This window comes from Diadema antillarum, unplaced genomic scaffold (genome assembly GCF_040938485.1).
Source record: "Diadema antillarum isolate AM-2024a unplaced genomic scaffold, OU_Dant_1.0 seq00000386_RagTag, whole genome shotgun sequence".
Classification (NCBI taxonomy): domain Eukaryota; kingdom Metazoa; phylum Echinodermata; class Echinoidea; order Diadematoida; family Diadematidae; genus Diadema; species Diadema antillarum.
Genome location: NW_027271384.1, coordinates 269,121 through 284,489, shown reverse-complemented (window position 1 = coordinate 284,489; position 15,369 = coordinate 269,121). Strand labels below are relative to the sequence as shown.

Sequence of the window (15,369 nt, the reverse complement as noted above, 5' to 3'; positions counted from 1 at the left end):
TGCTCTATAATAAAAAAGAACAAAATCAAACCTTTGCGGTAATAGCCCAACACGTAGCAAAGATAAAATTGATTAAAGATATATCTCATTTTCTTATCATTTTCTTTGATTATCAGCAGTTTTATCGGCTAATGTCTAAATTCATCAACCCCTTCATATAAAGATTATTAACTATTAATCAAAAAAGAAAATACAAGATCGTATACTGTTGTAAACAACTTGTAATTTGTGTGGAAACTATAAATGAAAATCATTCGATAGCTCGAAGCAGCAAAATGCTTGGAGTGGAAATCTGACCCTTACATTGTGTAACAAATAGTGACATAACAGTTCATGTTGAGTGCCATCTATAACTATAATGTCAATGGCAGGTAACTGTTCTAGCCTCTGTCTCCCGTGTGCAATGTATACCTAATCATTTCAGATTTAGGTGGAGAATTCGATGATCCGAACTTCTTCATGAGAAGTAAAATTACGTCGGGACAGGGCTGAAAAAAAAAGACTAGTGCCCAATGTATATGCATTATCTACTTCGTGATTATTCCCTTTAATGATATTAATGACTGAAACGTGATGGTAGTGGTTATCACGTATAACTATGTCAAATACACACAAAAATTACTTGGTATGATTCATGAGTGTTCCAGTGACATTTCGTAATTTTGGTACATGTATATGATTATCAAATTTGTGTGAATTGTAGGTATTCAATTTGCATAATTTCATGAAATAAAATGTATATAGCATTGTTTCTTTTTAATTATTTTGTGTGTACCAGACCCCTCAGCTGTAATGGCTCGTGCATGCATGTTATTCATTTTTTTTTTCAATTTTCTTTATACAAAACATTTATTGCTGTTGTTTTTGTTGTTGTTGTTGTTGTTGTTGTTGTTGCTGCTGCTGTTTTGTTCTGTTTGGTGATTTTTTTCCCCCCGTAATGATATACCAACCAGTCATTTACACTCGTAGAGGGCTCCACTTCAGATACTTTACCTATAGACGTGAAAGCCTACGATTGATGGAGATGCACCTCACAGTTATGTCATCTTCGTTTCCGTAGTGTAGTGGTTATCACGTGAGTCTAACACACTCAAGGTCCCCGGTTCGATCCCGGGCGGAAACAAGGTTTTTTTTTCTTTTTCTGAAAATGCAGGTCAACATCGTCCCAGGATGTGGAGTGAAATGTAATTATTATCGTAATCCCTTTACATTCCGACGATTGCAGTACATTGTTTGTTTGGTTTGTTTGGTTTTTTTTTCTAATTGTATCGAGAAAAAAAAGATGAGATTGGAAATAAAATTTGATTTGAAATGACTTGAGTTTACTTGAATTGAAGTGAGATAAATAATTGGTTCGTTGAATTCTGGTAATATGAAACTTTTGGCAAAATACATTATGTCTTGCTCTGACATTTTCAATCTTATCTGGTCAGTTTGACCCGAACTTTGATTGGGTCTTAAAGAGAAAATTTGATTGGCCAATAAGTTGTTCTGTTTTGGTGGAGCAAATGCGAAGTTTGAAATTGTTTGTTTGTTTGTTTGTTTGTTTTTTCCAGTCAGTCACCGTTTTAGCCTTCAGAGGAGATGGGTTTGTCTTCCTTGCCTTAATTTTGGCTATATGTCATCCATTACGAATATGTGGTGAAATTTTAAGACACCGGCTAGCATGTGTCGGCTTTCAGACTTGAATCGCGGTACATCGCCACCGAGTCAGCATCATCGCAAAGTAAATTTAATCTCAACCCTGGTCGTCGCATTTTACAACAAGATGTATTATCAAATTTGGAGAGAAAAAACTCAAACACTTAAGCGACTGATGAGTGCAGCAACCGAGCTGGGAAGGGGGAGGGTGTGGGAAGAAGGGGTATCTCAAGGGATATATCCCCTCCCACACGAGGGAGACTTTATTAACCCGCTTTCACATGGAGGATATATTGCGTTTTTAGAATTGACATGGACGCTAATGCTCCAGCACGATTGCATCACTGTACTAAAATGAATCTATGGATGAGGCGTCAATCAGTTTTCATTTTCTTTTTTTTTTTTTTGGGAGGGGGAGGGTAGAGTGATATCCCCCCCCCCCGGATATTTTGCATTTTCACCCCTGAAATTCAGCGATCTGGTGCACACATTTTGTGAAATATTTGGAATTTCTTCCATCTAAAAAGTAAGAAAAATAAATAGTCAGGGAAATGCAAATGGCTAAAATAGTCTCGATTTATTTCTTCTTGTTCCATGCAAAATGTGCGTCACAGTTGTGTATTCTGAGATGGGGGCGGTCGGGTGAGTGGTGCGGAGTGCGTAAAAGTGCACTGGGATACCCCTTCCCACAAGACAGAGCTTTCGCTTTTTTTAAATTTGACATAAAACGATCTGATGCAATTCTTTGTTTGTTTGTTTGTTTGTTCGTGGGATATAAGGTGCTATTTGGAAAATATTGTAAGTGTAAGTGCAATTGTAAGTCTATGGAGGGGGACAGAGCAAGGGGAAGGTGTGGGTTATTTCTCCTCTCGCACGAAGCACGGGAAATTCTACATTTTTAGAACTGAAATTAAGCGATCTGGTGCACACTTTTGGTGAGTCATTAGGATTGTTTTCTATATAAAGAGTAAGAAGAAAATATCTAAGAAGTAAGAAAAAAAATAAGGGAATTGTGAATCGCTAAATCGCGGCATCTCTCACCTATAACATGCGCGTACGCCAGGTAGGCCTATACTAATGCTATAGTCTATTGAGATGGAAGGGGTGGGGTGGGAGAGGATACCCCTCCCTCACCATGAAGCGTTTTCATTTTTGGAATTGAAGTGAAACTATCTGATCCACAATTTTTTTTTTTATATTCGAAAAAAAGTAATAACCCCAGAATGCTTTAAGGAAGCACAGTGAAAGATGGGACGTTTTAAACAAAAGTTAAGTGTATAGTAAAGTACATTTTACCAGAAAAGGTTTGAAATAAAAAAAAATCATGAAATAAATCCTTCAACGTAGCAAAATGTTTTTGAGTGGAAATCTGATCCTCGTATTTTTGTCATGATGATAATGATTCTCTGTTGTTCATTGTTCATGTTATGTCGGGCAAAATCATGGTTCTCAGTAACGTCATGCCCTGAAAGGGCAAGTAGAATGTTATGCTTCGTAGATGATTGTTTTTGTTTTCTTTCTCTTCTCTCTCTCTCTCTCTCTCTCTCATTTAATGTGATTTCAATGTAACTTTTCCATGACAAAAGCAACACTTATCTGAATACATCACTGTGATATAATTATGTGCATGTATGTATGTGTCTAGGTATAAAAGTATGTCAGGTTGATCTGGCAAGACTAGTATCGGGAGGTTTTTATCATCTCCTCCACTTCCCTTCTTCTCTCTCCCTCCCCCCCCCCCCCTCCATCTCTCTCTCTCTCTCTCTCTCTCTCTCTCTCTAACCCTTATTTCACGAGCATCATGTTGGACCCTTTTGTTTTTCTTCATTGTATAAAGGCCTAATGTTATTCGTTATTGGTTATCGGTTGCCAAAGGGTCAAGCTCTTTGCTTATTCTTGGCAATCATTCTGTATGCAAATTAAGATGTAGCCTAATTCATGTAATTATATTACAGATGTATTGTATAATTGATGAAAATGATGATAATTGTTGAAAGTATTCATACTACTGTTATTTTGTACTAATGTTAATGAAATTGCAGAAAATTGATGTACTTGAAAAAATGGCATAAAGAGAATAAATCAAATCAAATCAAATCAATAATGGTGACATGCTGGTAACAGCTCATATTGATTGCCATGTTTAAAATCATTTCATTGGTAGGTAATAGTTTTAGCCTCTATTTCCCATGTAAAATATACCTGAACATTTCAGATATATACGTCCAGAATTTGATGATCCAAACGTCTTCCATGAGAAGTAAAATTACGCCCGGGAGAGGGCTGGAAAGAGACTATAGTGCCCAATGTATGCATTATCTACTTTTGTGATTATTCCCTTGAATAATCCGTGTTCAAAGGTTGAAGACTCAAGTGTACTCTGCAGTCAAATATTAAAGGGGGTGATTACTAAAATATCAAACTGACAAAGCAGCAAACGAAGCGTCTTTCCGGATGGTAGATTGTAGACTCACAATGACCATAGAATCGAAATGTTTCATGAATGTTCGAGTGCCATTTCATAATTTTGGTACATATCATGTCTTCAATGATCGGATTTGTGTAAATGGTGTATATTCAATATATTCAATTTATGCAAATTTCGTGAAATTACGCAAATGGCCTACATGTCATTGTTTTTTTTTGCGTGTTTAAAACCCTTCCCTCTTTTTCTCTTACATGTAAAAGTAGGGCCTATAGTGATTTATGTTCGTCCGTACTCAGTGCAGCTGTATTATAGGCCTATATTTTGTATGGCTTGTGCGTGATATTCTTTTTTTTTCTTCAATTTTCTTTATCTAACTGAAAGATTTTGTTTTTGTTTTTATATGTTTTTTATGATGCATCTGTGCCAGTCATTTGCACTCGTAGAGGGCTCCAATTTAAAGGTTCACCTGTTAACAGCCTATACAGCTCGTAATGTAGCATCTTCGTTTCCGTAGTGTAGTGGTTATCACGTGAGTCTAACACACTCAAGGTCCCCGGTTCGATCCCGGGCGGAAACAAGCCTTTTTTTACTGATGGTGCAAACCAACAGAATCCCAGCATGTGGAATTGGCTAGAAATGTAATAACTGCTCTCCATTCACATTCAGGCGATTACATGTCCTTATTTCTTTGTTTCTTTTTTTTGTGGTAATTTTATTTTTAAGAATTTGATACTGGAAAGAAAATTTTATTTGAATTGATTTGAATAGAACTGAATTGAATTGTCAATTACGCATATCCCAAACAAATACATTTTTGAGGCTATCAAACTATGAGATAAGCTAAGTATCCTATATTCCTACATCACACCTGCATGCTGTCAAATAATTTGCTGTACAATAATTACACCTTGTCCATCAACCACCTTGTCGGTGTGGTTTATCATTTCACTAAATGAAGCAGGTATCACCCAGACGGGGTCGCTATTATTCAAGAAAAAGACATGTCAGTGCATGTGGTGATGCTGGCGTGCAATAGGTCAGACTGTAATGAATTCATAATGTGAATAGTTCCCATATTGCCCCCTCTTTTTAGTTGGTTGAATGCTTCACTCGTTTTCAAAACTACATAACGAATATAGGGTCTAAGCTTGTCCAGCACAAATCTTATACAGTAATTGAATTTATGTTCATGTTCATACAAAAAAAAAAAAAAAAAACTTGTTCAGGCCAGCGGGCCAGAAAGACCCGTCAATTAAAACTTGGGAGCATCCATTTCATTGGTTTGGATTTGGATGCAGTATCAAACTTTGTCTCTGTAATTGCCAAATATGCCTACCTGAATGAAGGCTGTAAATGAACACTTTGTTTCTCTCAGATAGGCCATGGGGTGAAGCTGAAAAAGAGGCTTAGAAAATGGGTTTCGTTCCAGCAACACTGGCACTACTTTCTGAATGCGGAAATGTGATGTTTTGTACATCCTAAATATACTGTAAAAAGTTCTCCTCGAAATATCCTGCAGTTTTTGCGAAAATCCATATTTTATAAACTGCGACCAGCAGCCCAATACACATATCGTAATGGGGCTGCGGATTGTAGCATTTAGGATCATGACAGGGAAGTATCGCGGACAAATGTCAACCTTGAATCGAACAAAAATTCTTCAATTTGAAGACTTACAAGTAAGGTTGAAGTATTGACAACAGGGTTCGTGCAAGGTTTGGTTCTACATATAGTCATTTTCTGTTCGATTTGATGACTTAATATGACTAGGTCGAGAGGAATCTGGGAGAGCTCCGCTGAATTGACGGTCAGCGCAGGCGCACACATCACTGCGCACAAATTTCGTATCCGTTGACTGGATATGAGATGTCTGTGTGTGCATGCGCTGGCCGTCAATTCAGTGTAGCTCTCCCAGTTTCCTCTCGACCGAGTCACATTTAGTCATCAATTTGAACAGAAAGGAACTATTTGCAGAAGCAAACCTTGCACAAACTCTGTTATCAATACTTCAAATTTATTAATAAGTCTTCAAATTGAAAATTTTTCCCGATTTTAAGTTGATATTTGTCCGCGATAAAATATCCGTCATGATCCTGTATGCTACAGTTCACAGCCCCATGACGCTATGCGTATGGGGCTGCTGGCCGCAGTTATGCGTATGGGGCTGCTAGCCGCAGTTATGCGTATGGGGCTGCTAGCCGCAGTATAGTTCCCATAGTATTTCTAAGCTGAAATGCATATACACATTTGTAAAGCACTGCTTTTAGCCATATACCTAGAAAAAAAAAGTGAAGTTTTGGTTTAATAGTTGCATTATATCTCATGTTTCAGCTTTTCCTGATGCTGGCTATGCAAAGGAGGACAAGAGCAAAGTGGTTCAAGACCATATGAGAGAGAGCACTGACTGACCGTCAGCTGGTCAAGGCAAATGCCTTATATTCTGTTCAAAGACATGTTATTAATGAAATGACTAATCATTCAAGGCAAAAAAAAAAGAAAAAAAATCAGTGTGTTTGTTTGTGTGTGTGTCCGCGTGCATGTGGGAGAATCTTATTGTACACACACACACACACACCCTCACATGCACACACACATACGCACACACATAGTTATGAAGATTCAATATACCCAAGTGTATTAAAATATTATTCTACATGCCTTGGCCATTTATCACATCAGCATCATAAAAAAGATTATCATAAACATGAACACACACAATGACATAATACATGTACTGATCAGTGCATTACACATACACAGGTGCATAAAAACGCTGACATATTATATACACTCACACGCATACATACAAACTCATTTACACACATGAGACATTACTATTAAACAGATCATATTGTTTATCAGTAAACATGTTTTTCTTTTCTTCTTCTTCTTCTTCTTCTTAAGAAGCTTTAATATACTTAGATCACATAGCAATCACGTTGTTCATGAAATATTATACATTACTTTAGCACTAGAAAATTTAATCTTCATAAAATTTCCTGAAGTTTTCATTGCTATCATTAGGTTACAACATGGTGGGACACTACCTCCTTTCATGTCAGATAGCTCAAAATGATAATCAGTCAAATTTTCTAGTTTTAATAAATTTCCTGGAACATTCCATGGTCCAAATATCCTTGAAAGGGTGTAAAAGTTTTGAAAAATGCCAATATATAAAATAAAGGCAAAATTATAGTTTACCCATTCATGAGTGAAAACTGTTGGATTCTGCATTGGAGGCAATGTGTACCTGAAAATCTTGGAGAGAATAAAACAGGTTTGGCATTAAAAATTATGATAACATTGCAATTAACATCCAATATCAGAGGATCTGTGCAAACCTGACTCAACTTATGCACAATTTTCATTTGGCTGGTGTGTATTAGTTTTAGCAAACTGATTTTGTACTCACACCTACATTGTACTGACCTTTCTACATGAACATTCTGTTTCAGTATTAATAATAGTTACATATTTTTTCCCCAGAGTGGGAGAAACAAATTTTAATCGTAGTCATTCAGTTTTATGAAAAAAAAACACACTTAGGAAAACATCTTTGTTCTTAGAATGATTCAACCCTAATCAAATCATAATAGTGGGCAGAAATGTTTGCTAAAGGGCGAACAATCACATACTGAGGCAAGGAGTCAAAACATGTTGCATAAACATTGGCATTCAAAATACAGGAAGCAATCTGTATTACAAAGACATTTTATCATGCACAACTTTGGTAAGATGTCAATTCTTGAATATCAATCACATTGACCAAAGCATTGGTGCATATACAGTACATTCTGTTGTTTCTGAACTTTGCACTGAAGTTCTTTGTGTATGTGTGTGAATGTTTCAGTGGTGCATAGGCCTATATATTGCTCCATTTTATCAAGGACAACTTATAGTAACATGACAATGTTTTCATGCTTCAATATCAATCTTATTAACCTATTTCCCTTGGCAAGTAATGAGCAGGTTGACTCTGTTGCAAATGATGCATTTCACAGTCAACACAGCAGAACCTGAAGAGCTTCCAGAAGAAAATCTTGATCTTGATGTGAGCGTCTTAGGGGAGGAAACAGATGCTCCTGCTGACGGACCAGGCTCCTCCTTCAGCTTTCGTTTCCTAGCGAGATTCAGGCGTTTGCTATCTATAATCCTCTTGTAGCACGTTTCATGGAATCCTATTTAATACAATGGAGAAATGAACAGCAATGATTAGCCGTTGGATTTTGTTAGGGGGAAAAAAGGCTAAATGCTAGAGGGAGGGGTTGAACATTACACTCAATATATCATTAAATGTACGGTAGACTATTGACTGCCAATATTTGAATCTTGTAATTACCAATACACAGGCCCTAGTACTATGCCAGGTAATCATTAACACCTCATGATCATTGTCATCAACTACTTCAACTTGTACTTGCAGTGCAATTACTGATTTTAAATTACATCTACAGCTTTCAGCACCTGATCACATGCAATATCAATTATCATAATTATGAATACAACTGCCTTATCATCATTAATACTAGTAATCCTTGGCCTTTCACTATCACCACCACCCACTGCTTTATAGTTTGGCACAACATATGGTAATCATATGTTTTAGGCAGTTTAATTGTTGCAATTATGTTATTGTCATTGTTGGTCTTTTAGATCTATTTATATCAAATATTAATAAGTTAATTTAATGAGATGCTAAATGTGTGTTTTGAGGGAGGATTCGCCAATTTCGGGGTGAGAGAAACAGGATGGATTTTTAATATTAATACTCCATGGCCATGATTATGAAAATATAAATTTACATGCAGTTTAGACCTTTTTCAATCCAGTCCTGTGTGTCAAGACTTTTACAAAACAATATCACCGATCAGCTACATCAACCTAACCTGGGCTGTAACTGTTAGTGTTACATAGAACAACATGTAAAATTACATCTAGGCGACATTATAACGGCGCTATGCCATGCCAAGGTGAAATTCAAGATAATTTATCTAAGTAACAGACACGCTAACGGCTAAGCTACTGCATTAGCGCCCATTATAACATGAAGATTTACACAAGCAACGTTCATAACATAGCTATTAAACGTTGTACAATTGTACTTGTAGTCATCATGGTCATTAACATTATGAGTGAGACTGCACTGCAGTGTCGACTGCTACGACTCGACTGTACGCACGTAAACTAACCTGCAAATTATCCTACTACGTAGGTTGCAGTCAGTCCCCCTGAGCAGCTGAATCACTTCGTTCTGGTCTGCGATTTCACGGTCTCCCCCACTCAATTTGATCCACTCTTTGGCACACAAAATAGGATTCGTCTATCTTCGGTTTGTCATAGCCGTGAAATTTTCAAACTTCATCGATGTTACATGCATAATAACGCATAATAAGTTTCGGCTGAGCAGACGACGTAGACGCGTCGACGTAGACGCGTCGACAGGCTCACAGGGGGCGGCCATTTTGACTCGTAAACAATAATTCTCGATTCGGATTGGATAACATACATCACATGATCGTTCGCGAATGAATATCGTACACGGCAAAGTGTACATATTCAGCTCCTCAGTGACAAAAAAGTTCACTGTTTCCCCCTAAATTACCAAAATACTGCAGGAGGGTTTGTGTCGAACTTTTTCCTGTAGCCTTTTTGGTTATTTGTTTACCCGTAGCTGTGGAGAAATTTTAGTGCCGCAGTTGTCGGAACGAAACAAGCGAAAAAACCAGCTCACCCCATGGCCTAAGAGGTTTTGCTGGCAAGCACCGTTTCAGTAAGCCTGGGATTACATGAATAATCGTCACACCATATAATAATATCATACACATTTGAAACCCAGGGGGCGAGATATCACAAAATAATAACCTCATTTTGTTCTTTTTTGTTCTTTTTTGCTTGTCAGGTGAAGAAACTCGAAATTGGAAGGAGAAAGATGAGCTGAAGACCTTTTTTTTTTTTGCTTGTCAGCTGAAGAAACCCGGAAGTGGAAGGGGAGAGATGAGCTGAGGACCTCTTTTTTTTTTCTCATGAAACCCGGAAGTGCCCCCCCACCCCCCCCCCCCCCCCCCCACACACACACTTTTGAAAACGCTCCACCGGCCCTGTTACAAGCTGAATTTCAACACAAATTTCGCATGAAATAGGCACCTTCTAAATTGTGTTTAGAACAGTAAAGTTAGGAACGAATTCAAAGTTACAAACATGTAACTCAATATTTACCTCGTAATGTATGGGTCGAATGACAGGCAAAAAAGAAAGAAAAAAAAGTCCTCACATTTTTTGCAGACATTTTTCTTCCCAGATCCTCTGACAATCAAGCAAAAAAAAAAAATTAACAATTAAAAACAACCAACCAATCAATCAACCAACCAACAAACCAAACAAACAAACAAACAAAGCAAAACAAAACAAAAAACAAAGAAACACGGGGGGGGGGGGGGGATCCCCCTAAGCCCCAAAACAAGGGGAAAGGAGGTCGAGCCCTTAAACCCCCTAATCCACCCCCCCCCCCCCCCAAGATCCGCCACATGGATTTAAACCAAGGCATCCGTGCAAGTGGGCATCATGTAGCGCCATAGCGCCGCCGCGCCGCCCCCGCCCACTGATGCATTGCACTCTGCTCTTGGAATCGAAGAAAATGGCATCATCGAGCGCAAGTAACGGGGCCACGCCTTCTGCCAGCAGAATGCCTGATTTCTCAATTTTAAAGATGCTCGCAAGGGAACATCTGGTCCATCTACTGGAATCTGTTAGTATGATGTGATATCAAGTAGTAATTGAAAATGTAGCAGGAAATCCAAACCAGTTACGAAGAAAACAGAATTAGCATTACACGAATTGTAACGAATGGGACCGTTAGAATGTAATTTTGTAGCTTTTGACGGTGAAGGTAATGAATGCGTATTAAGTAAAAGCGTAGTAAAATTGAACGTGTAACGAACGTTAGTGGCTAGTAAAATAAACAGGGAGAATGCAGTCAGTGGCGGGATGGTGTATCGTTAACCGCACCATGGGGTGTTTCACGAAGTTGAACTTAATTTAAGATTGACTAGGTCTAGACCTAACCCCGGGACGCTCCGTATACAGTTACACACTGTGGGAGCGTCCTGAGTCAATAGAGTGCTATATCGGTAAGCTTGAAAAACATACACAGTCTGTCACAGATTTTCGCACCTCCGTAAGTTTCGAATATCACGAGGAAAAAACGTACTTTTATAGTATACATAAGATTCTTATCTAATTAATACCCTTCGTTCACCTTGTTCTTGTTCACACTGGTCCAATGATCTTGAAAAAACGTTTTTTTCACGGCCATATACGGGTCCGTAGTCCTAGCTCCCCATCCCATTCACCATTTTCGAAATCAGTATGCAGTACACTGCGCACGTAAATATTCATGTGCTGGCGGAGTCGCAATGCGTTTAGCCTTCTGACAAGGCCTGCGCGCGCGTACCCACCCAGAAAGCAACGCAATATACAGCGAGAGGGTTTGCCAACAGTATGATAAGGCCTTGCCACAAAGCTACACGACTTGACGGCCAGCGCATGCGCACAAATCTCAAATCCATTGACTGTATAAGATGTAGTTCTCCCGAGTTCCTCTCGACCGAGTCGCATTTAACTCATCAAACCGAGCAGAAAGGGACTATTGCCAGAACCAAAAGTTGAACGCAGTCAGTCTTCAACATTACATCTTCACCTGTAAGTCTTCATATTGCAGAATTTTTGCTATTTCATATTGATTTTTAGGCGCTATACTTCGCCTGTCATGATCATGTCTGCTACAATGCGCAGCCCCAACACTGCGTGTTGGGGCTGGTCGCAGTTAGTCTAGACCTAGTAAAAATTATGGTATGCCACCACTGCACTGGCACCAGCACCACCACTGGTTTCCCTGTTCAGTTTCATTAACGTTAGCCTATTCACTCACTTCAAATTATGGCAAAATCGTGAAATAGGCCCCACCGCAGTGCGCGTGCACCCGTGCGTTAGCAAGCAAGGTTAGGTTAGGGTTTAGGGTTAGGTAGGGTTGTATTTATGGTTAAATTGGCCATTAAATTAGTCAAGGGACATTAGGGAGTCCTTCCGAGAACAAAAAGTAGAAGACCAAAGAAAAAAACGGGAGAAAGGGAGGACGAAAGATGCTATGCTGTGGAAATCGGCCCCACCGCCGTATGCATCTCGCGTAAACGCCGTTTGGTGGGGCCGCATTCACGAGTATTATACTGTGGAAGAAAGCCCCACCGCCGTACTTATCTACCGATGAACGCCACACGGTGGGGCTGAATTCACGAGTATAAACAGGCGAGCCGCCGTAGTATTTGTACGGACACGCAGTGGTGGGGCCTATTTCACGAGTATGCCCAAATTATAATATCTTTAATGTTTACAGAATAGAACTATAATTCCATTGTTATTTATTTTATCTTGTATTATCAATGGCTACATGAAAAAAGTCTCCAAAATCTTCATTTTCATTAGAATAAAAAGTTGAGCAACATTTAAGATACACACAGGCAGCACACAGCATACCATAATTTTTAGTCAATCGTAAATTTTAAGTTTGACTTAAATTCTTTGTGAAACACCCCCCCCCGTGACCCCGACACGTTGATAACTGGTTACAGCGCCCCATGCCGGAGTTAGTAGTGTATCTTTAATATGATCTAGCCTCTCGAGTTTCGGGATTGATGACAGGCACTTTAATCTGAGGCCGAGTAGTAGCACCAAATCACTAAACTAGAATAAAATTAAGTAGAGTCTAGATCTAGACAGTATTGATCTGGACTAAACGTCTATAGAAAATCATTAAAAAAAAGGGGGGATTTGTGTGTATTTGTGGCCTATGTGGGTACCGGTATGTGTTTTGCAGTCAACTGTATTAAAATACTATTACTACATACTTGACTAGTATTATGCAATAATTGGCAATTGTGCACTTTACGGCCCTATATTATCGGTGCGAGATTTTACCCTAATCGAGCAGTGCGTGCGAATTTGAGTACCTATCATGCACCGCGGGTCGACAGCGTGTCTTCCGGCACTGTACTGTGTACATGTGTGTGAGATTTCACAATGGGATGCAGTGTGTGTGAATGTGTACAGTGTCAACGTGCGTTGGCGTAATGAAAGCTCGTACGGTACGTCACATGGTTGCTCTTACGCCCTTCCCTGTGCGGCGCGGTGTGATCGAGCGCCAGCAGACAGGGACAACGGAACGGAACGAGTGGTAAACTACTTAGCTTCAATCATGATTTTAATGAATGAATTTTGCATTGTATCTTGGGTAAGGAATCACTAATTAACCTATTGCAGATTACATATTTCCACTGGCTGCCTTGGCGAAATTATTTCGTGAAACAGTGATGATTAAAAAAACCTAAAAAACTAAATCTTATCCCGATTTGTCAGTCTGTTAGTATTTATTTCGTCTCTACACAGTTACCGTTTAACGAGCCCGACCGGACGCCGTGTGAAGTGTGTATAGGTTCTAGAGACTCTAGCTACCAATTTACGGGCAGCCACTACATGGACACACACACACAAGCCTCGCCCGCGTGGTTGGTTTGCGCGATTTGTGATGGGGTCTGATCGGCACGCGAAATCGATCACACAGTGTACGATGTGTCTGCTAGCTCCGCAGAAGCGCAGTGAGTGAGGCGGGTGTTTAGTGACCTTATCACTTGTCAAACGGTGTTCCATACAGCAAGAGAAGCTCGCCAGCAGCTCAGTGCATGATGGTTCATGGGATAATACCTTGGCATACGGCGAATGTGGTACCGATAATATAGGGCCGTAAAGTGCACAATTGCCTATCACTGTTTCACAAAATAATTTCGCCAAGGTAGCGAGTGGAAATATGTCCTATGCAATAGGTTAATTAGTGATTCCTTACCCAAGATACAACGCAAAATTCATTCATTAAAATCATGATTGAAGCTAGGAAGTTTACCACTCGTTCCGTTCCGTTGTCCCTGTCTGCTGGCGCTCGATCACACCGCGCCGCACAGGGAAGGGCGTAAGAGCAACCATGTGGCGTACCGTACAAGCTTTCATTAGGCCAACGCACGTTGACACTGTACACATTCACACACACTGCATCCCATTGTGAAATCTCACACACATGTACACAGTACAGTGCCGGAAGACACGCTGTCGACCCGCGGTGCATGATAGGTACTCAAATTCGCACGCACTGCTCGATTAGGGTAAAATCTCGCACCGATAATATAGGGCCGTAAAGTGCACAATTGCCCAATAATTATTGACTGCGAGGACAATGGTACAATCGTTGAGGTGCGAGGTGATCCGCAAGGTGTCTATCAGGCTGAGCCAACAGTAAGGGCTGATAGACACCTCAAGGATCACCAAGGCAATGTTATATTGTATCCATTGCCTGAGGTATTATTAGGAGATGATTATATCCCACATCGCTTAAACAAACTCGAGATTTGATAAAAATGTCTTCAATGAACCATGCAGATTTTTGTTTTTTTAATTCAGAACAGGTGGAAGGGGGGGGGGGGGGTTTGGGGTAGGGCCCCCACTTTTTGGCACCAAGCATAGGAATACATAAGGTGTCATCACTTTGGGCCTCCCCCCTCCCCACTTTTTTCACCCCAGAAGTGTGAGAGTGGCACTAGAAAAACAAAACAAAACTAGAAACCATGAGGGTGGTAAGGCCTTTTTTTTGTTTTTGTTTTGTTTTTGGCTTGTCAGCTGAATTAACCAGGAAGTGGCACCAGAAGTTGGGCTGGAGGCCCTTTTTTTATTTTTTTACATTTTTTTTTTTACTTTTTAGCTGATTAAAGTCGGAAGTGGCTCATCAAGTGTGAAGTGGGCCCCCACTTTTGAAAATGTGGCAACGGCCATGTAATTGTGCTGAATATTACAACACTGGTGATACAACTGCAGTCCACAGCAGTTGAATGAGCAAGATTAATTAATGTTATCTATTTATGACGAACAAGCATTATGCCTACTGATGTACCGATAATTGTGCAGTGCGCACGGATGTGTGCATCAGTGGATCTACAGACCTTGGCTATGGCCAATAGATGCAAGCGATACCTTTACCGATTGCAATCGCGAGTATGATAAAAAGTACATCACATACATGTATATATATGCTAGTACCACGGCATGTTGAGAGAAAAACATCTCTCGGTCGGGTGTTCCAAATGCAAGTAATCCCATTGGTCAAACATGACATATGGGATAAAAGTGTAATGGCATTAAAATTTACTCAAACTATTCTAGAAGTAAATAACATTAGGCCATGTTTATCCTAGACATTATAATTT

At 39.5% G+C, this 15,369-nt stretch overlaps 1 protein-coding gene and 2 non-coding genes across 3 annotated transcripts in view; all 3 read left to right on the top strand.

Moving 5' to 3' along the window:
• The first annotated feature begins 1,050 nt into the window (after positions 1-1,050).
• On the top strand, positions 1,051-1,123 carry Trnav-aac (transfer RNA valine (anticodon AAC)). The gene has a single exon. It is a non-coding gene; the product is annotated as a tRNA-Val (tRNA).
• A 3,450-nt stretch (positions 1,124-4,573) lies between these two features.
• On the top strand, positions 4,574-4,646 carry Trnav-aac (transfer RNA valine (anticodon AAC)). The gene has a single exon. It is a non-coding gene; the product is annotated as a tRNA-Val (tRNA).
• Positions 4,647-10,691: 6,045 nt separating this feature from the next.
• The window catches only part of LOC139731873 (vacuolar protein sorting-associated protein 33B-like), a 43,993-nt gene continuing 39,315 nt past the window's right edge, over positions 10,692-15,369 (top strand). The window contains exon 1 of the mRNA XM_071642748.1: positions 10,692-10,814. Within this exon, the coding sequence (XP_071498849.1) occupies positions 10,704-10,814 (111 nt within the window). The 5' untranslated portion in view covers positions 10,692-10,703. The remainder of the gene's footprint in view (positions 10,815-15,369) is intronic.